Raw genomic sequence first — 27,382 nt, 5'->3', positions numbered from 1 at the left:
CATCGCCCCTATATAAACATATTATAAACATACCTCAAGCATCCGCCGTTTACACAATTGTGCAACTTGAATAATTACTTTTTCCCATTCACTACTTCAGCAGCTCCCCTATACTGAAATCCGTAATATCCTTCTATTATTCTATCCACATCAGTTAAAATTAGCTCGTTCATCTTCAGTGCTCATAGTGAATACATTATTACCGCAGTTTCATAATCTTGCCTGAAATTAACCTCACTAGCTTTTCGTAGAATGACAATTTGTTGCTTCCAAGAGTTAACGCCACTAATGACAAACAAACTATTTTGTTCTCAACAATAACATTTTGGATGTAACCACTTCCATGCATTAAAACAGTTCAGTCAATAGGGTTTTCATTATTTGGATCAAAACATTTGTGTTACAAAAGTTGTAGCTACATTGTGCTGTTTTGTTTTTAATAATGTTACTCAGTTGTCATTGTGGTTCTCAGATGTTTGTTGCTCTTCATGTGTTGCGCCATAATTATAACGCTGAATTTCGGCATTTTTTTTTTGCATTTGCATAGGGCATTTTGTAATAGGAAGTGCCTCTGACAGCTTGGATTTGGAATCACCTGCTGTACCAATTTACAAAACCACTCATTTTTTTGTAACACATTTCTTCCAATAAAATAACCTGAAACTTGAAGCAGTGAGGTCGCAGCCTATTGCGCAGGTCAGAAGTCCTCAAGAAGCGGAGCAGTGCCTTGGATGCTTTCACTGCCGACGATCGCCGCGGACAGTTGCCTAGAATCTTCATTTCCGTCAGCCGGCTCGGACCTAGACGCTCCTTTCGGCACTGTAGGCAGGACATTCATAAAGAATATGATCTATACTCTCGCCGCACCCGCAGTTGGCACATGCACGGTTATTAGCCGAACCAACTACAAAAGAGTAATGGTTCGTGAGAGCTACACCTAGCCGCACGTGGCACCGCAATGTGGCGAAGCTATATGGGGACTGCACCTGCCGCTACCTTCATTAAACAGTATTACTAACGGCGACAGCCTGTATGGTTTTGGAACTGCGACAGCAAGTCTCGCCTGTTGGAAGCGAACAATTATGCTTCTAACGGGTGGCTCCGAGCAACTCTCTCGTGATCGCTCCCAGGCCTGCCGTCAAGGACCACGCGTAATGGACCCAGGTGTCAGCTGGTTCCAATTACCGAGCTTTGCCCGGTTGGAATGTGGGACCCGAAAGAGCGGAGGCCTGAAGGTTGAGCACAACCGCACCCCTTTCCGATGTCTCCGACGCCGCTGCGACGAGCAAGAGGCCGTTATCTTCCCCAATCGCCGCGACGATGTCGGGGAATAAAAGGGCCTCGTTCCCTGTGGCTCTTCGGCGCGCCGAGCACCGCGGTGCGCTGGAGGTCTTCATCACCAACCATCACAAGTATAGCAGGACATACGACCACTTTTCGGCTTCTCTTCCTGATCTCGTGCTCGGCCTTGCGCTTCGGTTGTCATCTCATTGTGACGTTCCCACCTGTCGGGGGTCAGTCACATAATCTACGGGGCCTGCTGAAGCGAGGAGAAATGAGCCAACAATGCGGTAACCCGGCAAAACAATATTTATTCTTTTCTGCCTGAAGGCGTAATTGGTGATCCGCTCACCGCTGGCTTTCAGGAGCCTCTGGTTGTATGTCCGGCAGATCGGGGCTCCACTCCAATAGTCTCGCGTCGGCGGGCCGCGGTTGCTACGGCTCTCCCGGGGTCTGCCTCTCTTCCCGGCATCTCTCGGCTGGCGGTGCTGTGACGGGTCGAAGCCATAGAACTCTTGGGCGTTTCGGCTGGCGGTCAGTTTGATACGGACGCTGAGGTCCGGCTTCGCTAACTATAGACCAGCACGATATCTTGCGTCCGTTCGCCTCGCCCGTTTCTGCTCGACTCCTCTTCTTTGTCTCCGCTGCCCCCGCCGCGTCTCTCCGGAGATTTCCTTTCTCTCTCTCTCTCTCTGGGTAACCTTCGCCCAATGGTTTTTCGTCGTCGCTGCTCACACAGCCGACAAAAGGCACCCGCCAAACTTCTAGGAATCCGCGGCTGTCACGACGGGAAGGCCGATGGCGCCGTTGGGGATGGGTCGAAGTGGATCAGGTGTCCCTCGGAGGGCGACGCTTCTCTGCAGTCAGTCCGTCCGGTGCCAGCCGCCGACCTCCTCCGCCACCTCGAGCCATTACGCAGCCCGTCGTGTCCGCTGCTAGTAAGGTCGCCTGTCGGCCTGCACACACAAACGCACAAACGAACCCGTCTTCGCGCGCCGGGGGGGGGGGGGGGGGGGTTGAGCACGGCGCAAACCGCAGGGAAGACTGCGGTTGCGTAGGGCACTGCGCGCAGCCTCTCCTCTTTAGCCGTCTGGCTGTCTTTGCACATCTGTCTTCTGCATCGCCTGCCGCATTCCCCACCACCGTCTTCGCTGACATGTCTGAATCGATAAATTTGAAGGCAGGGAAAATGCCTTGGGCACTGGTCTCCGGGTTAGTTCTTTTCAGCAATGCCGGGGCCTCCCGTATGCGGCCCTTCACAACCCCCTCTTCTAACAAAGAAATTTTCTACGAAAATTTTGCATTTACGTCACTCTCACAGCACACTGTTCGTAACAGAGTTCTCAACTCCATCTTTCATAGCGCCACGTTATGAACGGGCCAGTAACTCCATCAGGCAGATCAAATTAGTATAACCAAACAAAACAACAAATCCAGGTCCGCTCATATTGTAAATCACCAGTCATTCACGCATGACAGCTCAGAGACAAAATTTTGCTACTAAGACGAGAATGTGCAGCCAGTCAGTGACTCTCATTGTTCAATGGTCGCAGAAACTTACAGACTCTCCTTACGTCATGCTGCCCACGAAAATGTTGCGTAAAATCAGGAGGTGGTCCATGCAATTCTTTCACTCTCGGTGTCTTTCTCCACTGGCAGTTTCTAAAGTGTTCTGCCACATCCTGTCTCAGTCCATGCCAGAAATATCCTTCGCTAACTGCCCGACGGGTGTTTTGAAAGACTAAATGTCCTCTGCCTTCCATATCATGGCATAACCTCACAACTTCCCTTCTCATTTGCAAAGGGACAGCAGCTCTGTCTGCGGCCCCGTGCGCTTTGTCTCTGTAACGGAGTATACCACAAGAGTCCAAATGATAAAAACCCGACTCTTTTTCTTCTGAGCTGTTGCACACGTTTATCAATTTTAGGACAGACGGATCTTTCCTTTGCTCCTTGTACAGGCGGGTTCACTCACTCGCAGGGGGAACACCGATTACTCTGGCGTCCACCGCGCTGCTGAGCGCATCTGCATGGCGATTGCTCTCCTTTGCCTCGCGCAGCCCTTCTGCTTTGCCCGCGCATAGGCTCACTACCGCTTCTGAACGCCCTCGCTCGTGATGACCGTCAGTAGAGGTTCTATCTCTTTCCTCAACAGCTTCACGGCTGCCCTCGCCTTCTTCCGTACGCCGCCCATAACAGGCCGTGTGATCTGGAATGTGCCCGCGCGATACCTGACGCATACGACAACGTGAGGTATGCCCGGACCTGCCGCACGAGAAGCACGCGCCTGATTCGACGCGTCGATTGAATTATCCCGTCTGCCTGGATGGAGGCTCTTCACGTATCCGAATGCGCTTTACGAGCAGCTTCTCCAGCCGATCCAGACGTTCACTAAGCTCACTCATCTCTTCCCCGCTTTCTACACGTCGGACGTAGCGGCGTTCGTGCGGGTCACTTCCTCCAACAGCTCTTCTCCACACGCTATCTCCACCGCCTCTTCGAATGTCTTGGGATCATGTGACAGAGCAAATCTCCTCACCGGATCGCGGAGCCCATTCAGAAAAATAGATGTCAGCTGTTCCTTAAGGATTACGCGTCTCACTTCTCTTTTCGACGCCTCATCGCCACCAACGTCCCCGAAGGCCTCCAGCCCGAGTTTACGCAGTCGGCTCGCGAACGAGCGAACATTCTCACCTGCGTTCTGCCTTGCGTTCACAAACTTCTCAAACTTCCTGTACGCCGGCTCAGTATCAAATCGTTTCAGCGCGAGCGCTTTAAACGATCTATACGAAATCACGCCGGCCACCTCCTCATCCAACCACGCAAAGTCTAGAGCCGCCCCGACCATCTTGCACCGCGCCATCCCTATTAACTGTTCCTCCCGCCATCCGCCCAGATTACCAACCTGATCTAAAATTTGGAAAAAATCCCTTAATTTGAGACCGTTGTCGCCCCCCGTGAACGATGGAATCACAGCTCCCAACAACATCTGATTACCTCCTATGACCCCTTCGTGAAGACTCGGTGATTCCTGTAGCGACATGTTGGCCCCTTTCTCCTTGGGTACGAGGGTTAATGGTCTCGCACCACAACTTGAGGAAAATCCCACCGCTGCCACCACTTGTGACGTTCCCACCTGTCGGGGGTCAGTCACAGAATCTATGGGTCCTGCTGAATCGAGGAGAAATGAGACAACAAGGCGGTAACCCGGCAAAACAATATTTATTCTTCTCTGCCTGAAGGCGTAATTGGTGATCCGCTCACCGCTGCCTCTCAGGAGGCTCTTGTTGTAGGTCCGGCAGATCGGGGCTCCACTCCAATAGTCTCGCGTCGGCGGGCCGCGGTTGCTACGGCTCTTCCGGGGTCTGCCTCTCTTCCCGGCATCTCTCGGCTGGCGGTGCTGTGACGGGTCGAGGCCATAGGACTCTTGGGCGTTCCGGCTGGCGGTCAGTTTGCTACGGACGCTGACGTCCGGCTTCGCTGACTATAGACCAGCACGATATCTTGCGTCCGTTCGCCTCGCCCGTCTCTGCTCGACTCCTCTTCTTTGTCTCCGCTGCCCCCGCCGCGTCTCTCCGGAGATTCCCTTTCTCTCTCTCTCTGGGTAATCTTCGCCCAGTGGTTTTTCGTCGTCGCTGCTCACACAGCCGACCAAAGGCACTCGCCAAACTTCTAGAAATCCGCGGCTGTTACGACGGGAAGGCCGATGGCGCCGTTGGGGATGGGTCGAAGGGGATCAGGTGTCCCTCGGAGGGCGACGCTTCTCTGCAGGCAGTCCGTCCGCTGCCAGCCGCCGACTTCCTCCGCCACCTCGAGCCATTACGCAGCCCTTCGTGTCCGCTGCTAGTAAGGTCGCCTGTCGGCCTGCACACACAAATGCACAAACTAATCCGTCTTCGCGCGCTGGGGGGGGGGGGGGGGGGAGGGAGCACGGCGCAAACCGCAGGGAAGACTGCGGTTGCGTAGGGCACCTCGCGCAGCCTCTCCTCTTTAGCCGTCTGGCTGTCTGCACATCTGTCTTCTGCATCGCACGCCGCATTCCCCACCACCGTCTTCGCTGACATCTCTGAATCGATAAATTTGAAGGCAGGGAAAATGTCTTGGGCACTGGTCTCCGGGTTAGTTCTTTTCAGCAATGCCGGGGCCTCCCGTATGCGGCCCTTCACATCATAAAGCACAGGTGTCAGCAACGCTAGGGAACCTTCAGCTGGCCAGAGGACGTTACTCCGACGGCATCCCCATCTCTCAACATGTGACGGGGGCGTGTGGTGGTGGTGGTGGAAACTTTATTACATACATGGGAGTTTAGGACGCGCAGGTCCTTGGGCCCCCGTACGGCCCCACTGTACTCAAATGTTCATGTCCCGGAGGCTCTTAACGCTGGCAGCCCGGCCTGTGGCGATGGCTTGCTTGGCCGGGTCCTCCGAGCGCAGTAGGGTCTCGCAAGCCTCCCAAGTGGTAAGGTGTTTCAGGCCCCGCGGGGGAGGATCTGCCGGGCAGAGGAAAAGGATATGATCGAGAGTGGCTTTGGGGTGGTGGCAGAGGGTACAAGAGGGGTTTTTGTAGACTTGGTGATAACGCGAGCGTATATAAGGGGAGGGTGAGGTGCGTGTTTGGAGCCGCCTCCAAAGTGTCTGATGATAATGGTGCGGTGGTGTGAGTTTGTGCGAACAAGTTCAAGTTTCAGCCCACTCCCACCCGGCGACGGCGTCCTCAACCTGGCGAATCTAGGGAAGATGAACGCTATATAACTCGACCGCGTGTGCATTCGAATATATCCGCACTTTTGATCCTCATGCTAGTAAAATGCAAATAAACATAGTGTACTGTTTCCTACTTAGCGGAGTCCGACAACGTCCTTCGGAGCTGGGGCCTGCGGTGCTGAACGAGTCAGCCTACTCAATGGCCCCTCCGTCTCCAACTCTGGTGGCACCGGTGGCGTTGAAGCGCAATCCCCAGCACTGGCGACCTGCGGTGGGATTGAAGCCCCCATTTCAAACAAGAGGAAATTTTCGGGGAAAGGACAGCTGTTTCGTCTCGTAACACTGCATGTGAATTGCATTTTTGTTGCTATTCGATGATTTTCTTTGATGCCGCAGCTGCTGCCTAATTTTTTGAGCTTGTTTGTAATTTTCTGGGCTCCTTGGTGTTCTATAAAGTTTATTGCGTAATGCCCGCCATTGCGTAGGTCTCAGTGAGGCTGTATTCTTTGCAATATGTTTCCAGCGAAGACAAGTCCTTATGAATGATCTAGCTGTAAAAATGAATATGCAGTTTCCTGAACCTAGTCCTGGTCAATTCACCTCATTTCGTGACAATGTGGAATTTTTGAGCCGACAGTATGACGAACTGCAGGCGAAACAGGGTGAACTGGTTGCCGCCGAAAATACCCTGGTCACTCAAAAGTGCCCTCTTTCTAAACAGGTACCGAACTAGACAATATTCTCGGAACCATAACAGCGAGATGAAAAGCACTCTTGCAACACAACGTGAAGGATGTGCGGCCTTTCTGGAATAAATAGATGATGCTATCATGTGCCCTTTCTCGTCTAGTAACATTGTCATGGTTCACCGCGTTGCATTCATATTAAGAGGAAGACGATGATGATGATTGATGATTATGGATTTTTATGGCGCAAAGGCATCTAAGGCCAAAGAGCGCCATGACACAAGGTATTTTTTTTTTCTCAAGGTGGGGTCAAAGACCCTTTTTCCAAGCATTTCACCGTAAATTAGCCGAGCACCAGACCAGGGGAAAGCTTGTACCCATTGTATCACCGGTGGGTACCCGGCGGCACTGGGGATCGAACCCCGCACCTCCCGCATGCGAGGCCGATGCTCAACCACTTGGCCACCGCTGCGGTAAGAGGAAGACGTCATTGGTGCTTTCTACTGCCGGGACAAAAAAAAAGACCTTGTTTTCGAAGCACGCAAGGCATGTTTCATTTAAGCCGGTTAGGCTTTTCGGCCGGAGCCGACAAACCGGCGTACGTGAACATCTTGCACTTGGCAACAGAAAGCTTCCATCTTACACTTGGCAACAAAAAGATTCCATGCAAATTTTATAGCTACATCTTGAATTACAACTGCTGCACAGCCAGCTTTTGAAGCTCGTTTTCAAAGTTGAACCAACAGCAAATTCGACAAAAATTAAAGAATTAGAACTTTACTGGTTCGGATGTTGTTAACCTATAATAAGCTTGCCAATGATTTTGCAGAATATTTTATGCTGTTCATTTATAGGTCAGCCCCACTTGAATTGCAGTAGAACTGAACCCCAAATTTCATGCATTCGACATTATCTATGGAAATGGTACCTATACCAGTTTAGGGCAATACATCAGCTTTCTTCATTTGCCTGAAGTGCACCGTTTGTGTTTGTGCAGTGTAGACAAGTAAACGATTTTGATCCATTCGGTCTAAAATGGCGTTTCAGGTTTTAAATAAAGGAAAAGTTTGATAGCGGTAAAAAGAACGCGTTCAACAAAGACGGATAGGACGGGCGCTGAACTGGTTTTATTTCTTCGAAACATGAAAGAATGAGAGATTCTACGCATGCGTCAAAATTTCCGTTGTAAACACTCTCAAACAGCTTCACACAGCTGGATAGCATCTGGCCAATACTTTAGAATAACCCCTATCTAATCAAACTTAGCAGACAACTTCCGCCACTAAAAAGAGACACCGAGGTGTCACTGATGCAGACCGAATCCAACTTGTTGATAAAAGAAGCTTCGAGTAATTAATACAGGAGTGTGCCTAAAATTCTTATTTGTGTCAGTTTTGGCTCGCGCATTGGATTGGGTTAGAGGTTTTTTCAACGTCTCCTGTTTTGGCCCTGATGAGCAGCGTGGAATTATCGGCGCAAGCGGTGGCGCGTTCGATTGAGAGAAACTCAGTGTCTGACAAGTGAGGCGTATGCCGCTAAATATCTCGTGGTGGCATTTCTTTGAAATATAGAGAAAGCAACAGGAGTGCCAAGATACTTCCTTGTGGTACTCCTGTTATAATGTACGTAAGCTCTGAGCAATGGCCACCCACTGAAACATATTGCTTGCTGTGAAGGGCCCCATACGGGAGGCCCCGGCATTGCTGAAAAGAACTAACCCGGAGACCAGTGCCCAAGACATTTTCCCTGCCTTCAAATTTATCGATTCAGACATGTCAGCGAAGACGGTGGGGGGAATGCGGCGGGCGATGCAGAAGACAGATGTGCAGACAGCCAGACGGCTAAAGAGGAGAGGCTGCGCGCAGTGCCCTACGCAACAGCAGTCTTTCCTGCGGTTTTCGCCGTGCTCCCCCCCCCCCCTCCGGCGCGCGAAGACGGGTTCGTTTGTGCGTTTGTGTGTGCAGGCCGACAGGCGACCTTACTACCAGCGGACACGACGGGCTGCGTAATGGCTCGAGGTGGCGGAGGAGGTCGGCGGCTGGCACCGGACGGACTGACTGCAGAGAAGCGTCGCCCTCCGAGGGACACCTGATCCCCTTCGACCCATCCCCAACGGCGCCATCGGCCTTCCCGTCGTAACAGCCGCGGATTCCTAGAAGTTTGGCGGGTGGCTTTGGTCGGCTGTGTGAGCAGCGACGACGAAAAACCGTTGGGCGAGGACTACCCAGAGAGAGAGAGAGAGAAAGGGAATCTCCGGAGAGACGCGGCGGGGCCAGGGAGACAAAGGAAAGAGGTCGTGCAGAGACGGGCGCGGCGAACGGACGCAAGATATCGCGCTGGTCTATAGTCAGCGAAGCCGGACGTCAGCGTCCGTAGCAAACTGACCGCCAGCCGAAACGCCCAAGAGTCTTATGGCTTCGACCCGTCACAGTACCGCCAGCCGAGAGACGCCGGGAAGAGAAGCAGACCCCGGGAGAGCCGAAGCAGCCGCGGCCCGCCGACGCGAGACGATTGGAGTCGAGCCCAGATCTGCCGGACCTACATACAGAGGCTTCTGAAAGCCAGCGGTGAGCGGACCACCAGTTACGCCTTCAGGCAGAGAAGAATAAATATTGTTTTGCCAGGTTACCGCCTTGTTGGCTCATTTCTCCTCGCTTCAGCAGGACCCGTAGATTCTGTGACTGACCCCCGACAGGTGGGAACGTCACAAGTGGTGGCAGCGGGGGGATCTTGCTGAAGTTGTGGTGCGAGACCATTCACCCTCGTACCCGAGGAGAAAGGGGCCAACATGTCGCTACAGGAATCACCGAGTCTTCACGAAGGGGTGATAGGAGCAAATCACATGCTGTTGGGAGCTGTGTTTCCATCGTTCACGGGGAACGACAACTGTCCAAAGTTAAGAGATTTTCTCCAAATTTGAGAGCAGGTTGGTAATCTGGGCGGATGGCAGGAGAAACAGTTAATCGGGATGGCGCGGTGCAAGATGGTCGGGGCGGCTCTAGACTTTGCGTGGTTGGATGAGGAGGTGGCCGGCGTGACTTCGTACAGATCGTTTAAAGCGCTCGCGCTGAAGCGATTGGATACTGAGACGGCGTACAGGGAGTTTGAGAAGTTTCTAAGCGCAAGGCAGAACGCTGGTGAGAGTGTGCGCTCGTTCGCGAGCCGACTGCGTAAGCTCGGGGTGGAGGCCTTCGGGGACGTTGGTGGCGATGAGGCATCGAAAAGTGAAGTGAGACGCGAAATCCTTAAGGAACAGCTGACCTCTATTTTTCTGAATGGGCTGCGCGATCCGGTGAGGAGGTTTGCTCTGTCATATGATCCCAAGACATTCGAAGAGGCGGTGGAGGTAGCGTCTAGAGAAGAGCTGTTAGAGGAAGTGACCCGCACGAACACCGATATTGTCCGACGTGTAGAAAGCGGGGAAGAGATGAGTGAGCTTAGTGAACGTCTAGATCGACTGGAGAAGCTGCTCATAACGAGCATTCGCATACGTGAAGAGCCTCTATCCAGGCAGGCGGGATAATTCAATCGACGCGTCGAATCAGGCGCGTGCTTCTCGTGCGGCAGGCCCGGGCATACCTCACGTTGTTGTCGTATGCGTCAGGTATCGCGCGGGCGCATTTGAGATCACACGGCGTGTTACGAGCGGCGTACGGAGGAAGGCGAGGGCAGCCGTGAAGCTGTTGAGGAAGAGATAGAACCTCTACTGACGGCCATCACGAGCGAGGGCGTTCAGAAGCAGTAGTGAGCCAATGCGCGGGCAAAGCAGAAGGGCTGTGCGAGGCAAGGGAGAGCAATCGCTATGCAGACGCGCTCAGCAGCGCGGCGGACGCCAGAGTAATCAATGTTCCCCCTGCGATTGAGCGAACCCGCCTGTACAAATGGCAAAGGAAAGATCCGTCTGTCCTAAAATTGATAAACGTGTGCAACAGCTCAGAAGGGAAAGAGTCGGGTTTTTATCATTTGGACTCTTGTGGTATACTCCGTTACAGAGACAAAGCGCACGGGGCCGCAGGCAGAGCTGTTGTCCCTTTGCAAATGAGAAGTGAAGTGGTGAGGTTATGCCATGATATGGAGGGCGGAGGACATTTAGGCTTTCAAAATACCCGCCGGGCAGTTAGCGAAGGCTATTTCTGGCATGGACTGAGGCAGGATGTGGCAGAACACTGTAGAAACTGCCAGTGGAGAAAGACACCGAGGGTGAAATAATTGCATGGACCACCTCCTGATCTCACGTAACATTTTCGTGGACAGCATGACGTAAGGGGAGTCTGTGAGTTGCTGCGACCATTGAACTATGAGGATGACTGACTGGCTACATATTCTCGTCTTAGCAGCAAAATTTTGTCTCTGAGCTGTCATGCGTGAATGCCTGGTGATTTACAATAAGAGCGGACCTGGATTTGTTGTTTTGTTTGGTTATATTAATTTGCTCTGCCTGATGGAGTTACTGGCCCGTTAATAACGTGGTGCTGTGAAAGATGGAGTTGAGAAATGTGCGACGAACAGTGTGCTGTGAGAGTAAAGTGAATGCAAAATTTTCGCAGAAAATTTCTTTGTAATAAGAGGGGGTTGTGAAGGGCCGCATACGGGAGGCCCCGGCATTGCTGAAAAGAACTAACCCGGCGACCAGTGCCCAAAAATTTTGCCCTGCCTTCAAATTTATCGGCCCAGACATGTCGGCGAACACGGTGGTGGGGAATGCGGCGAGCGATGCAGAAGACAGATGTGCAAAGATAGCCAGACGGCTAAAGAGGAGAGGCTGCGCGCGGTGCCCTACGCAACCGCAGTCTTCCCTGCGGTTTGTGCCGTGCTCCCCCCCCCCCCCCCCCCACTGGCGCGCAAAGACGGGTTCGTTTGTGCGTTTGTGTGTGCAGGCCGACAGGCGACCTTACTAGCAGCGGACACGACGGGCTGCGTAATGGCTCGAGGTGGCGGAGGAGGTCGGCGGCTGGCTCCGGACGGACTGACTGCAGAGAAGCGTCGCCCTCCGAGGGACACCTGATCCCCTTCGACCCATCTCCAACGGCGCCATCGGCCTTCCCGTCGTAACATCCGCGGATTCCTAGAAGTTTGGCGGGTGGCTTTGGTCGGCTGTGTGAGCAGCGACGACGAAAAACCGTTGGGCGAGGATTACAAAGAGAGAGAGAGAAAGAGAGAGAAAGGGAATCTCCGGAGAGACGCGGCGGGGCCGGGAAGACAAAGGAAAGAGGTCGAGCAGAGACTGGCGAGGCGAACGGACGCAAGATATCGCGATGGTCTATAGTCAGCGAAGCCGGACCTCAGCGTCCGTAGCAAACTGACCGCCAGCCGAAACGCCCAAGAGTCCTATGGCCTCGACCCGTCACAGCACCGCCAGCCGAGAGACGCCGGGAAGAGAGGCAGACCCCGGGAGAGCCGAAGCAGCCGCGGCCCGCCGACGCGAGACGGTTGGAGTGGAACCCCGATCTGCCGGACCTACAACCAGAGGCTTCTGAAAGCCAGCGGTGAGTGGACCGCCAGTAACGCCTTCAGGCAGAGAAGAACAGATATTGTTTTGCCGGGTTACCGCCTTGTTGGCTCATTTCTCCTTGCTTCAGCAGGACCCGTAGATTCTGTGACTGACCCCCGACAGGTGGGAACGTCACATCGCCATGAATTAATAATATTTGCACAGATCATGCGCAATGCAATGAACGCCGTAAAAAGGTTGTGAATTAACATGCCATGACAGATGGTATCAAATGCCTTCGACAGATGTATCTAAATTCCTAATGTGAAAAGATTATTTAAAAATTCTATAGAATTAATTATTTTTCTTTTATAACGCTGTTTCGGTTGAATAGTTTCTTCAGATTCCATGTTGAAATCTGTTTAACAAAGAATATAAACAAAGAATAGAAAACATATAGAATAGAAAATGATCAGTCTAATTTGTACAAGTTGTTAAAACGGCTTAAAAAACTTGGAGGATTGAAATGAGCCTGCTGCTCTTTAGACCACCTGGGCATCTTTAACGTGCGATGCCTGTGCACGTTAAAAATCCACAGGTGGTCGAAATTATTCCGAAGCTCTCCAATAGGGCTCCTCTTCCTTCCTTTCTTCATTCACTCCCGTCTTTACCCTTTCCTTACGGCACGTTGTGGGTATCCATTGAGATACGTGAGACAGTTAATACGCTATTTCCCTTGCTCAAAAATCAATTTTCATTTTTTTCCATTTCTTTAACACAAGTTTGTCATCACCTTTATATATTACATATCTTTAACAACTTTCATCATGTCTAGATATACTCCCGTTGATAACAGCAAGTTATATATGTAAAAAGCGCTTCTATAAGGTTCGCTACATACGTTGTTGCTTTAGTAGTCGCAAGCACTACTAATGCTGAAGGTCGAAAGGGTAGACTTGACTCAGCGTTCGTTAGCTGCGGATAAAAGAGAGAATGCTCCTTTGTTATCATTCACCTTTTGGTTAAATTATCGCTTTCTGGCACTGTTGGGAATTGATTTGTGCAAAAGTCATCAAGGGGTTCGCCATCCGAGCTCCGCAGAGCGTTGCACCAGCTTGAGAGATTATTTGGATTGTGCTTTTTTTCCCAGCCGCGGCAGAATTGAGTTCTTTTTTGACAGTAAATGTGATCGATTTATGTTGCGAAAAAATAAGGCATGGTAATTTTCTGCCCTTGTTTTTCTCAATACAATAACAAGTGTGTTCAGTAGATGCTTTTATCTGTTACAAACATTTTGGTCCTAAGTATCAATCAACTTCTCACAGAGGTGACTTTTTATGGTAATCTTTTCTAACATTTTCGGGCTTAGCCAGGGTTCACGACTCCTTCATGAATTATGCACGGTACTGGCAGGAAAACAACAGCTGTAATTGCGCAAAATTACATATAAAAACTCTTGATATGCTTCCTCCGGGTTAAGTGCGCGATGCACTAGGTCCCATGCAAAGTTCTTGATAGTCTCCCTAAACCAAGATAGGCTACTCTGCGATATGTCTCGAAAAGCATGTGCTTTTTCTTTTTTGGTTTTATTTATTCCTCTTACAAGCATATAGAGCGAGTAGTGGTCACTTATATTGGTGGATATGACGTCTGTCTTAATAAGTGGGAGAAGCTTATACGTGTAGCAGATGTTGTAGTGAATATTGTAGCGCTTATATGTATATGAAACCCATTTAGGCTAACAGTTGAAGAAAAGTGAGATTCTTTTGCATCCCTTCCGAGTACATTGGCGTTGAAGTAACTTTCTACAAGTTGTACATTGTTTTAAATTGCAAAAACAAACACGTGTTGAAAAAACAATGCACACAAGCTAGTAAAGCAACCAATGGGCAGCCTGTGTAACCCCCGAACATGTGCATGCCATGACGGATTCCTAGGGCTTTATGATCATCCGTAACAACAGTAAATTCACATTCAATATAACACTTGGAGGTCGGACGCACAAGAACACAGACGCCAACAACCCACATGCTATCATATGTAACAAAAAAAAGTGATATTATGATTGTAGTATGACGATTTCTGATTCTTGATCATACCAGGTTTGTTTCTAAAGCCGCACATGAAAATCAAAGTTAAAATCTGCTAAAACATATCCAGCTCATCGCCTTTCGACCTAGCAGACCAGCAAATAAAATTAGAAAGAAAAAGTTTTTTCTGCATTGAAATCTGAAAAAAAAAGCATACGGTATCACAACCTTATCACGTTTTAGCACAGTTTCTTTGAAAGGATCAACCTAGCGTTCAAGTTCGATAAGCTGCCCGCAGGAGTTCACAACGATGCCTGTCCCTCCAGTACCTTTCCGCAGTAGGATTTTACCATTTGAATGTTACAGAAAGCAGAAGCCTCTTGCCTTCGTCCAGTTTTTCAGACATCAAAGCAGGTCACGATTGTGCCTGGCCATGTTCTCGAGAATACACGACTTGCTTTTCGCTTCAGTATTTTCCGCTTAGCCAGCCACATGTCCATACCTGTCTGGCGGTGATAGCGAACAATTAATCATCCGTGTACCTTGTCTGGCTTTGCTGGAAGTTAGTGTTCAGCTGAGATGTCATTCTGCGCCAGGACAGGGACGTCTAAAACAAGGGGAAAATTTGCTGACTCTTTGGTGAAGGTCTTCTTCAGACCTCTCAGAAATTCCGTAAAATTCTAGATTAAGGCGCCTGCTGCGCCATTCAAGGCCATTGATAGCTTCCTGTAGCTGCTTCTGAGTTTCGATAACTATCTCTTTGTCAACATTATCCTCCCGAATCCTGAGCGACTTTATTTCTGTTTATTTTTGGTAAGTCCCTTCGTGACATCGTCAAACGTATGGACATGTGCTTCGCTGACTGTTCTATATCATCTAATGGCGCTGTTAGCTGCAGGAGCTGATATAGCTTTGCATTTAGAATGCAAAGGCTCACAGCTATTTTGGTAGCATCTATGCTCTTATTGCCGCTTTCAGCCTTTGTGCTGTCAGACGTGTAACGCGTAACGTTTGACGTGACGTGACGCGGCAGTTAATGCAAATCGAATTTTTCAGGGCTTCTTTTTTAGACCTTAGTACTCGTTCGTGGCATCACAGCAGGTTCCTGCATGGTAACAGTTAGTGCAGGAGCAGCAGCTAATAGCCATACCTCCCTGTACTCAGGGCTTTTGCACGCGGAACACGCAGGATGCATCAGTGGTCATATAATTCAAATGAATAGCAGCAGCGACAGCGAGTGAAGATATTACGAACAATATCAAACCAACCTCAAGAAGTGGCGCACGCTGATCTTTCGATGATGTGTACTCTGCCGTTGTTTCCCATTACAGGATTGACTGCTGTGCCGGCTTTGTTCGAGGCGTTGTTAGTGGCGCGCTGGTGCTTCCGCTGCTTGCAAGTTTCGCGGTTCTGAGAGCGACGACCGGCGGTGCTGCTTTACATTCGTTCCGGCTTACCTGTGAAAAGTAGTGCAGACTGATGCTCTGTATCACGCTGAGTAGCAGCGTTTTGCTGTTTGATGTATTGTGACGTGGCGGCCAGCAGAAGATTTAGGCGCGATGAACGATGGACAAGAGAAGATTTAACGGCTGCTGGCATAGCGCGAGCGCTCCGCCCCGCGTTCCTGCCGGCTTCTTCGTGACACCGCCCGTGGCCCCCGAGCTTTCGGCCTTATCGTAAATAGAAGACACCGACGAAGGGACCTGGGGAATGGCGATGCCCTTCATCAACGGTTCAAGAGAACTGGCAAGATAGTGAATTGGTGGCCGCCACGATGAGAGAGATGAGAAAATGAGTACCGGTCCACGAAGCTTCCGTGCCGCAGGTTGCCAGGAGCCAACGGCCGAACGGCATGGGCAGGGCAATATGTAATGGGCGTCTCGTGTCGGTGGAGTCGTAAGGTCGGGTCCTTGCGTCGGGTGCAGTTCGTCGTATAGGGTGGCATGCGCGTGGGACGGGCCAGGTCGGTTCGGGTCTGGAAGGCTAGGGCATTGCCGAGGGTCGCAGGCCAAGAACTCAAGGCCGACGACCACGGCTGATGTAGGACGCCAAAGCTTTAGGGCCAGGATGCGGATGATTACCCAGTACCTTACACCAAATATTATGTGCGGGCCAGCCGAAGAATGAGGCGCGATGAACAAGGGCAAATTTAAAGGCTGCTGGCCTAGTTCGAGCGCACAATCCCGCACCGCTGCCAGATTCTTATTCGCGACAGTATTTGTCGTGCGGATAAAGGCATTGATATTATTATCATTTTTATTGCTCTTCCAGTAGTCATCGTGGTACTGCCATCTTAATCTCACCTGCATACCTCACTTACGTTGACATCATATTTCCTTCAACGTAACACCCAGCGAATCAGTATGCACTGAACATTTTTCACTGGTTTATATAATGACATCATACTTCGCTGCACTTATTGGCCTCTATTATCTGTTTCTGAAATTGTTAACCTCAGTGACATCTTTATGAAAATGTCTTCCGAAAATAAGGACAATATAGTTTTTGGTGACGTTTCTATCTTACTTGACAGCAGTCTTTCCTTTCTCTATTTGATTGTTCCAACAGGTATGATTTTGAGTCACTGCTTACGTTCCCAAATAGGCTGTGCTAATTTGAAAAAAGTGCACTTTAAAGCGTGATTTATCTACTTTCACCTTGTTGCATGTCTCAGGGGTCATTATTAGCCTTATTGACCGTCTTCCAATTTTGTTATGTTCAGCTCGAAACGACTTGATTCGCTCTGATTCAATAATGGTTTTAATTGAACTTATCTTACTGATGGATTTTTATGGCGCGAGGGCATATATGGCCAAGGAGCGCCATGGCACAAGGTATTTTTCAAACTCTCAAGGTGGGGTCGAAGACCCATTTCCCAAGCATTTCACCCTAAATAAGCCGAGCACCAGACCAGGGGAAAGCTTGTACCCATTGTATCACCGGTGGGTACCCGGCGGCACTGGGGATCGAACCCCGCACCTCCCGCATGCGAGACGGATGCTCAACCACTTGGCCACCGCTGCGGTGGTTTTGATTGAACTAAATTTGGCACTGGCAGACCAGTCGGTCCGCCAGTTTTTCTGTTTCTGACCATGAGTAGGCAATGAAATCATTCTGCCCTTTATACTTTAATGCTATAATAAGCTCGCACTGGTGTCAAGTCAGCCACTTCGAATTAAAATTTTCGAAATTTGAATCATTGTAAGCTACTTTACGGCGATAATGAAGGCAATGGACCGTTCTTCTGATATGTATCAAAATTTTTCTTTTAAAATGTTTCTTTTGGTCGCATCGAATCGTTAAGCCTCCAATAAAAAACCAATAGGGAAGGCTTTCGAGAACAGCAAGAACATTAAGAGCGAAAAAAAAGTTCTTGACTGCCATCGGGTGATCTGCGGATATATTGATTGTTGTCGTGGAATGTTTCATTACATAAAAATTGCGTTCATAAATGGTTCCCCATAAATTTTTTTTTGTCCACAATTGCTGGGTATGCCCTAAATAACAAAACCCTTAGAAAAGCATTATTACGAACCCCAATTTACTGAACAGGCTGATAATACTAAAAAGTATTGTGAAGACTTGTGAATGCTTTTTTGGACACATCATTAATGAAAATCTCTTTCATGAACGGTCAATTAAAACGGTGCACCTTCTGAAAATCTCTTTCATGAACGGTCAATTAAAACGGTGCGCCTTTTAAAGACATTGTCTGTTGCTAAGTCATTTACGAGTTTTTTTTCCGTGCTTTCAATTACTTAGCTGTTCCTTGTCATTCAAGTTTTCTTCGTTTGTGTCCTTCTACCTTTTCGCTGCAGTTCCCGAGGAAATGACACGAATATTTATGGCCTCAAGCTTATTAGTCCGCGCTTAAATGACATGACTTCAACAGATTTAAAACCCGTTGCTTATTTAAGCCGCCCCAGTGGCTCAGTGCTTATGGTGCTCGGCTGCTCGACTGAAAGACGAGAGTTCGATCACGGCCGCGGCGGTCGAATTTCGATGGAGGCGAAATTCTGCACTCTGCACTGTGTGATGTCAGTGGTGGTTTAACCCCAGGTGGTCCAAATTTCCGGAGCCTTCCCTACGGCGTCCCTTACAGCCCGAGTCGTTTTGGGACGTTAAACCCCCATAGACCAAGACAAGAGAAGTACCGCGGCTTTCGTCCGCGGTCAGGTTAAAGCTATCGAAGAATTTTCGAGATTACCATCATCATCATCAACCTGACTACACCCATTGCCGGGCAAAACCCTCTCTCATGCCTCTCCAATTAATCCTGTCCTTTGCCAGCTGCGCCCGCCCTATGCCAGCAAACTTCTTAATCTCACCCGCCCACCTACCCGTCTGCCGCCCCCTGCAACGCTTGCTTTCTCTCAGAATCCGCTCCGTTAGCCTTAAGGACCAGCGGTTATCTTGCTTTCGCATTACATGCCCTGCCCAAGCCAATTCATTCCTTTGATTTCGACGAGGGTGTCATTAACACGCGTTTGTTCCCTCACCCACTCTACTCGTTTCCGGTCTCTTAACGGTGCACCTATCATTTTCTTTCCGTGGCTCGCTGCGTTGTCCTTAACTTAGGCAGAACCCTATTCGATAGTCTTCACGTTTCTTGCCATTAGGTCAGTACCTGTAAGATACAGCTTTTTTATACTTTTTTCTTGAGGGATATTGGCAAACTGCTATTCACGATCTGAGAGAACCTGTCATATGCGCTCCACCCCATTCTTATTCTTCTAGGCATTTCTCTCTCACTACCCGGATCAGTGGTCACTACCTGCCCTAAGTAGACATATTTCTTTACCACTTCCAGCACCTGGCTACCAATTGTAAACTGCTGTTCCCTAGATAGACTGTTGAACATTACTTTGGTTTTATGGATGTCTATCTTTAGAGCCACCGTTCTGCTCTGCCTGCCTAACTCTTTGATTATGCTTTGCAGTTCATCTCCTGAGTGACTCAGCAAGGCAATGTCATCAGCGAATCGCAGCTCATTTAGGTATTGTGCATTAACTCTTATCCCTAACTGCTTCCAATTCAGGCCTCTGAATACCTCATGCAAACAGGTGGTGAATAGCATTGGCGAGATCATGCCTCTCCCGCCTGACGCCCTTCCTTATTAAAATTCTATTGCTGACTTTAAGGAGGACTATGGTAGCTGTGCAGTTCCTAAATTAATATCTTCCAGTAATTTGATCTAAGGTTCTTCTACACCCTGATTTCACAATGCATGTATGACTGCTGAGGTCTCCCATGATTCGAATGCTTTCTCGTGATCAATGCAGGCTATGTATAGGGGTTGATTATATTCTGCGCATTTCTCTATCGCCTGATTGATAGCTTGAATATGATCTCTTTTGGAATGTCCTTTAGAAAAGCCTGCCTGATCATTTGGTTGATTAAATTCCAAGGTAGTCCTGACTCTATTAGGGATTACCTTAGTAAATACCTTGTAGGCAACGGACAGTAAGCTGATCGATCTGTAATTTTTCAAGTCCTTGGCATCTCCTTTCTTATGAACTAAGGTAATGTTTCTGTTCTTCCAAGCTTCTGGTACGATCGACGTCGTAAGGCATTGCGTATACAGGGTGGACAGTTTTGGTAGCGTAGTCTCCCCTATTTCCTTCAACAGATCTGCTGTTTACTGATCCTCACGAGCTGCTTTTTCTCTTTCCATTGCTCCGCTAAGGCTTTCTTTACTTCATCTTTCATTCCTTCCAGGATGACGCATTGCTGTGCGCTACCGCCTCTCTCGTTAACGTTCTGATTACATTGGCTACTGAGTAGATTTCTGTAGAACCCTTCGGCTACTTTATCTATCTTATTCATATTGCTAATGACGTTGCCCTCCTCGTCTCTTAACGCATACACCTGATTTTTACCTATGCCTAGTTTTCTTGTCAACGCTTTTAGGCTACCTCCGTTCTTTACAGCATGCTCGATTCTGTCGATATTAAACTTTTTTATGCTGGCTATCTTGCGCTTATTTATTAACGTCGATAGCTCTGCTATAGTTGTATACTGTCTGTACGGTTAGACGCCCTCTTGCTTTGACGTTTCTTAGTTAGATCTTCCGTCTCCATAGATCGCTTGGAGGTATCCTGTCGAACAGTCCTACTGCATACTTCTAGTGCGCACTCCATAATGATAGCTGTTATATTATTGTTCACTGTATGAACATTAAGATCGTCTTCCCCAGTTAAAGTTGAATATCTCTTCTACAGCGATATCCTGAACTCCTCAAATTTCCCTCTTACCGCTAACTCCTGTTCACTAGCTTCTTCCGCTGCCTCTTCAAGTCTAACCTTATTGGAGACCTTGCCATTCTGTGGGTGCCATCCTGAACGATGCTAGATTGAGCGCATAGCACGAAGTCGATTTAATGTTTTGTCTCGCCATTGCGGCTCTTCCAGGTCTGCTTCCTGTTCTCTCGTTTGCGGAAGATGGTGTTCATAATCCGTAGATATTCGAGATAAGGCGCTGAAAAACATTCAACAATCTCGAACAAGGTAGATGTAGCTGTAGAGGGCTGCATATACCTAAGATAAATCTGGGCACATCAATCATCACGAACAAGATTGTATAGTCGCGTGCTTGCGGCTTAGAGTCTGAACGAACAAATATTGCAAAGCTTCGCGCCATTACCCGCCTCTTTAGTAAGCATGGGCCCTATGCTTAAAATGAAAACGAAAAGTAGCGAGAATAAACACTGAAAATGAAAACAGCAGCGTACATCTGCAAGCTTCAGACGACGAAATAAGCGCTTAAAATGCACACAGTACATTACCGCACGTAATAGGGTTTCAGACAGACGCACGACATGCTCCACTTCTCGGCGTGCGTGACGCCGCTGCGATGTTCTCGCCCTATTGAGAATGACTTGGTCCACTTCTTTTATTCTGCCATGTGTTCTCTAAGGTCTGAAATGATGTCATAGCAGTTTTTCGTTATGTCCTCGCAGGCGGATTGGCGTCCACACCCAGATTCTGTCACCTGCCTCGTTACTCTGCGTCGCCTCGCCGTAATTGTAGGGTCGGGCGTTGCTACCCTGCCGGCCTTTGAGCCGTAGTCGGACCAGCCGTCCGGCTTCTGCGCGCTGAACTGGCAACGTAGAAGTTATATTTCTCTGTGACGTTTCGGAGAACGGAGTCAAACGTGGCTGTTGTCTCCTTCCCGTGAACGAACAAAAAGTGTCGCCTGGATCGTCTTGTGCACGGCAATAATGTTGAGGCGAAGGTGATGAAGGGGAGGACGACCTTTCAGGCATTGCGATCCGGTATCAAGATAAAGGCAAGCATGTCTGCGATGGTCTTATTCATGCGTTCCGCAAGGCCGTTCGACCGCGGGTGGTGCGGAGTTGCCCTCCAGTGGCTTGTCTGAATGTCCTTAGGCGCTCCGGAGTTTGCGCACATTCACGGCGACGCCGTGACAAGAATTCATACCCACGCAAGCAGCGTGGGCCTAGGTGCGGTCCTGCTTCAGAAAAACGACCGCATGAGAAAAGTAATTGCATGCACTGGTCGTTCCCTGTCCAGTGCTGAGGTTAACGATTCGCTCACCGAGAGGCCTCGCTATTGTCTTTGCGCACATCCAAATTCCACCCGTAACTGCACGGTCGATCGTTCAAAGTTGGAAGCGAGTCCCACGGGCAGTGCCGGCTTGCCCATACGAAGGATCCCACCGGCCGCCTCACCTGATGGAGCCTGAGACTCCAAGAGATCGAGATCGCCGTAGTCTACAAGTCTGCGGGGAAATACTCCGACAAAGTCTGCATGCCACGAGCGCTTGTCGGCGCACCACCGAAGCACGGCCATGATGGTGAACTTTTGGAACCATTGTCGTGGGGTAGGGGTTAACTTGAACCCGGGCTCCGTGGGTAGCGTGTGCGAGCCTTCGTTCTGTGGCAAGATGGAACTGGAAGTTCGGCAGAACAAGAACAATCAGGTTTAATGGCACTTTGGGGAAACTTATTTCCATTACTAAGAAAGAGTGAACAGTCACAAAGTTTGAGTGCATGCGTCAAGCGACTCGACAAGCCTTGTCGCCAGGGTGTGCTAGAACGGTCGTTCTCACAAAGGACGCTTGTTAAATACCGTAAGGTTCCGACCCTTCACCAGGCGGTGGCCAATTGAACACGAGGCACATTTCTTCAAAATTGGAAAAGTTGCACATCATGTAGCAAGCCGAGGCACTCGTGGGAATGGGCGTGAAGGATTCGCAAGTTCGCTGCTATTTCGCACCGCGGGCCACAACTGCGGCGGGCTCTCTCCAGGCCGCCTCCGGTCGGACGCGGTTAATTGCTTGAAGGCACCGTTACCCTCTTCCCCTGCTGTCGTCTGTCCATCGTCGGTCGCTTCTCGCGGGGAAGCAGTCAAAGGGAAGGGCATCCTGCCCCCCCCCCCCCCCCCCCCCCTCCGAGCCTAGCGTGGGAAATATTCCGCAGGCACGTTCCGAGCGAGACATCCTTTTTACTTGGGGTCACCGTGGAGTCGAACGACGTGTCGACGGCAGGGTCGCAACGCCATTAAGCGTCATCTGTTTCGCACGACAGCGGCGCTTGGTCGCTGAGATACAACGCCTGGAAAACGAAATCGTCTCATTGCAGGAAATTTCAAGTTGAAATTGTAGTCCTTTTTACAGAAGGACGTTATCGTGAAGAAGAATTTCTGCCGCAAGAGAACCGTGCACCATCTGTCGTTCCAACAGCATTCAAGAGAAATTCGGCAGTTTCCCAGGACGAAGCGACAGCTGGCCACATGGGCTTTGTTTCGCACCTCTACCAGATCTCATGTGGTGAGAGACCGGCTGGCGTAAGCAAAAAGATGTTCTCGCTAATCATAGAGTTGAACGAGTATAGCACCGATGCCGACACTACATGAGTCCGTATGCACTTTAGTCGAAACAGATGAGTTGAAGAGCCGTAAAATGGAGGAAGTGATGTTTGGAGAAACTTCAGCCCGCGGAAAGACGAGTCGCATTCAGAGGTCCCCTCGCACGGACCGTCTTTGTGTCGAAGGCATGTGAGCGGGCTGACGATGTCAGAAAAACTAAGCACAAAGTGTCGGAAATATGGGGACAACCCTAAGAAACAGAGAAGGCCCTTCAAATCTGGGGTTGTGGAAACGCTGCATCGCCCGCCGTCCTCTGAAGGTTAGGGCGCACGCCTTCTCTATCGTTGTGGTGACCCAGCACGAATGCCTGCACGCTCGCCGGAACGGTACTTCTTAGAGTTGAGAACAAGGCCAGCTTGGCGCAAGCTGTCAAGGACGAGTGCTAGGTCCCCATTGTGCTCTTGAAATTTCCGGCGAAAGATAACGACATCACCAAATTAACACTTACTAACGTGCCATTTTAAGCCTCATAGTATAGTATCGATGAATTTCTCTAATAGTTCGGGCGCACTGCACATACCTAAGGGCATAACATAAATCTCAACACACTCTCGACAGAAACGAATGCGGTTTTTCTCCTTGTCCGCTGGGGGCGTCGGAATCTGCCTCTAGGCCCGCCAGTACATCGGCAGATGAAAAGCACGAGGCAAAAAACAGGCACTGGATGGCGTCACGATGCCGTGAAGCGGGTAGACGTTTTTTTCGTGACTGAATTCAGGCGGCGGTAAGATACACGAAATCGCATTGTGCTGCAGTTCTTTTTGATAAAAAATACAGGAGCTGCCCAAAGACTGTAAGAACCTTGAACAAATATTTCGTGCAATTTCTCATGACGATATTGGATAAAATCCTCTCTCCAAGTAATCCTGTGGCTATTTTTATGTGCGTGGCACTCAAGTGCATTCGTGGAAGGCCTGTTATTTTTGGCATCGCTTTGACGCCTCTTCGTGCATCTTGGAAATTTCCCAGTTTCAAAGATGCAAACATGATCGCAGTCCAGTCATATAATCTTGTAGGTAATTGGCGTGAAGTTTTGAAGCTTGTTCGATGGCACGTGAGCGATGCGCGACTCATAGCTTGAGAAAACATGAGGAAGCGTATCGCTTATGCTACGCACACGGGTCCGGAAATCCGTAGTGCAGTTGTGGCAACATGCCCAACTTGCCTGCGTTCATCACAAAGTGGCTGTAGTAAGTGTTGTCCGAAAGTTCTCGGTGCATTCTCCTGACCTTGCAAATCTTGTCACGTGCAGATGCAGATCGCGTGCTCAAGAAGTGAGGCAACCACGGAGGCTTATGGCATAGTCGAATGTTTCGAAGCACAATGAAAATACCAGTCGGTGTGCGCAGGCTTTGTATGTACACAAAAGGAAAGGGGATTGCCTATCTTGTGGACCAAAACATACAAAAATTGGGGTCGACTTCTCTGCTCGAAATCAGCTGTAAGCTTCAGGCTTGATTTAACGAAGTTCAGTTCTTGTAGAACCATGACTCATCTTTGAATAGACTGCAAAAGCAGTCGCCGACATACCGATAAGAGACCTTCCCTGCGGAATGAAAGTTGGCGGTACTCTACGTTAGAAAGCTCGATGAGTTTTTTTTAAAGCGCTTCCTCGCAGTTGGTGACCGCTAGATCGATCGGGACACTGCGAAAGAGTGTCGTGACGTTGAAGAAAACCATTGTGTCATCTGGGTTTAACCCCACACTATATATCTTTTCAACACAAGCTGTAGTGTTGCCAATTGCATTGTTTTTTGATAAAAGTAATCAAGGAACATGTTTGTGTTTAGCCGCATAGCAGAGAAGTAGTGATAGCCCTGAAGCTCTATATATATTCAAGGTAAGAAAAACCCCTTGGACACCTTTTTATCTATAGGGGCCCCGTAAGGACTCCCTTGTAGAAGCGGATGACTGAGAGGCAAATCCCGCTGCCTGGTTACTTTTGTAATAAGGAAGTAATTCTTTGTTAGCATCTACCCAAGCGTAGCCGTACGGCTACAAAGGAAAGCTACGCAGGTTCCAGAAAAACCTTGTAATTCAAAAGGAATTCGATCCGGTCCAGGATCAGTTTAAATTTTTGGCAAAGAGGGTACATACTTGACTTTCCAACTAAAGGGCTCAGCACGTCATTGAGGTAGCTCAAAGATCGGTGCAGCGGTTATCTTGTGAAGTCAGCTATCGCGCGCTGAGGCCCCCAGCCTGGCGGATATGAACTGGAAATTAAAGGTCATGAATCAGCCGCCGCGGTGGCTGAGTGGTTATGGCGCTCGGCTGCTGGCCCGAAAGACGCGGGCTCGATCCCGGCAGCGGTGGTCGAATTTCGATGGAGGCGAAATTCTAGAGGCCCGTGTTCTGTGCGATGTCAGTTTTCGTTAAAGAACCGCAGGTGGTCGCAATTTCCGCAGCCCTTGACTACGGCTTCCCTCATAGCCTGAGTCGCTTTGGGACGTTAGTCCCATGAACCAAACCAAACCAAACCAAAATCATGAATTGCTGTAACCGAACCCTTCGTGTACAGGAGGCGCTAGCAAAATTTCGTGCCATCCAGAAACCATATTCCAAAAATCACTGTTAATTCATTCCGTACCACAACTGGCGCTCTGTATTTGTTATACCCGCAATTAAAATTGGCTATTGCGCATTGCGCATAACTATCGGGTTGCGTCGCTTACTTGTTTCTTCTGCTGCAAGGTTATAGAACATGTCACTGAGAAACACATTATTTTTTAGAAACAACCAGAACACTTTCTAACTCCCAGCATGGGTTCCGATGACGCCTTTCAAAAGTCGTGCAGCTAATCGTGTCCCCTTAAAAGCCATAGACGACCGTGGGGAGATTGATGTCATTTGTGTAGATTTTGTGAAAATCTTACTCAAAGGTTTTCATCCGAAATTAATAAAATCAAATCTTTATTTCTCTCCCTCAACAGCTAAAAATGTGGGAAAGGGGACACAAGAAGAAAAGCTGCCCGCGAGTGCTCGAAAAACCCTCTGTACACATTGGTCTCATTGCAGCCGTGGTTGAGCACTTATATGCTTATACAAAGAGTTTGTATAAAAAAAGCAAGTTGTCAGAGCAGAATTGCGCACACCATATAACAATCATGTTTTAAAAAAAGAAACATTTCTCCCAACACGCAGCTTGCAAGAAAAGAACAATATAAGTTCAAAAAAGGAGATCAAAGCACTCCCTCTTCGTAGCTGAGGTAAAGAACACAAGCTAGTTCTCTGCTTACATTTTTATGTAGGCATGCCATATATTGCAAATAAGTTTAGTTTTCCGTCAAGTTGTAGCACAATGATTGGATTAGATAAATGGCGGAAAAGACCACATGTTTTATGACGCACTGGGTATGGTGGCGTGTAATGGAATAGTTCAAACAGTTCGAGCAAACAATTTTTGATATTTAGAAGGGCAGTTTTATACATGCGTAAAAGCCTAAAACTTTTTAAAGTCGTTGATTTCAGCCTGTTAAGTTTATCAAACCATATATCAGTATGCGTGTGGCGAGCAAGCAGTAATTCGAACAATGAGTTTTTACGCGTTAAATATTCCGAGTTTATTCTGCTTTGTTGTTGTACCCCAGATGGGAAGGCACTACGCAATAGTTAGGAGGAGAAAAGCATTATAGATAAAATTTTCGCGCTCGTTTGAAAACTACCCATGGGGGCAGAGGATGCTATTAAGGATTTAATTAAGGATGAATTAAGGATGCCATTAAATATAGCATAAAGAGCAAGCCTTCACGAAGCATATGAAGAGGAAATAATGAGATGAATGTATATGTTAAATTTCCATGAACTTTGTGCTTACGTCGTACTGACCTCGCGATATAACAACAAAGAATACAGAACTCCAGTCAACAAAGAAAGAACATAAAGAGAAGTGGAAAGGTATGATATTCTGCGGCTGTACACCAATTATGGTAATAGAGTTAGATGTGCCGCATCTTTTCAACAAACTACCATGCAATACAGTAGCATCAAAGAAGTGAAAGAGATGGTAAAGAACTGGTGCCTTCTTACATAAAGTGTATTTTCAGGAATGCGTCTAAGGTTTTTTTCTATGCTCTGAATTGGAAAGAAAGCAATTCATTCCGACATTTCTTTGCGCTTATATATTTAAGTCCATTCGGTGCTGACTCCTTGTCACATATATTAAGGAGCCTAAATTAAATTTTAAAGGAAAGAGGTGAGAAGAAGACGACGCGAATTAACCGAAGAATAAAGATGAGGAAGAAGCATTCGGTGAGATGGAGAGAGGTGATTGGTGGAGAAGAGAAGAAGACGACGACAAGGCTTACGCGGACTAACACCGAGGCTATAAAAGAGCGAGTGAGAGCGAGACACTGGGGGGAACAGC

At 48.8% G+C, this 27,382-nt stretch overlaps 1 protein-coding gene across 1 annotated transcript in view; it reads right to left on the bottom strand.

Annotated features, from left to right (window-relative positions):
* Window positions 1-5,615: 5,615 nt before the first annotated feature.
* The window catches only part of LOC144099516 (P-selectin-like), a 138,955-nt gene continuing 117,188 nt past the window's right edge, over window positions 5,616-27,382 (bottom strand). Inside the window, exon 6 of the mRNA XM_077632879.1 lies at window positions 5,616-5,770. Coding sequence (XP_077489005.1) covers window positions 5,631-5,770 — 140 coding nt within the window. The 3' untranslated portion in view covers window positions 5,616-5,630. The remainder of the gene's footprint in view (window positions 5,771-27,382) is intronic.

The sequence above is a fragment of the Amblyomma americanum genome, chromosome 7 (genome assembly GCF_052857255.1).
Source record: "Amblyomma americanum isolate KBUSLIRL-KWMA chromosome 7, ASM5285725v1, whole genome shotgun sequence".
Lineage (NCBI taxonomy): Eukaryota > Metazoa > Arthropoda > Arachnida > Ixodida > Ixodidae > Amblyomma > Amblyomma americanum.
This window is presented reverse-complemented; position numbering and strand designations above follow the sequence as displayed.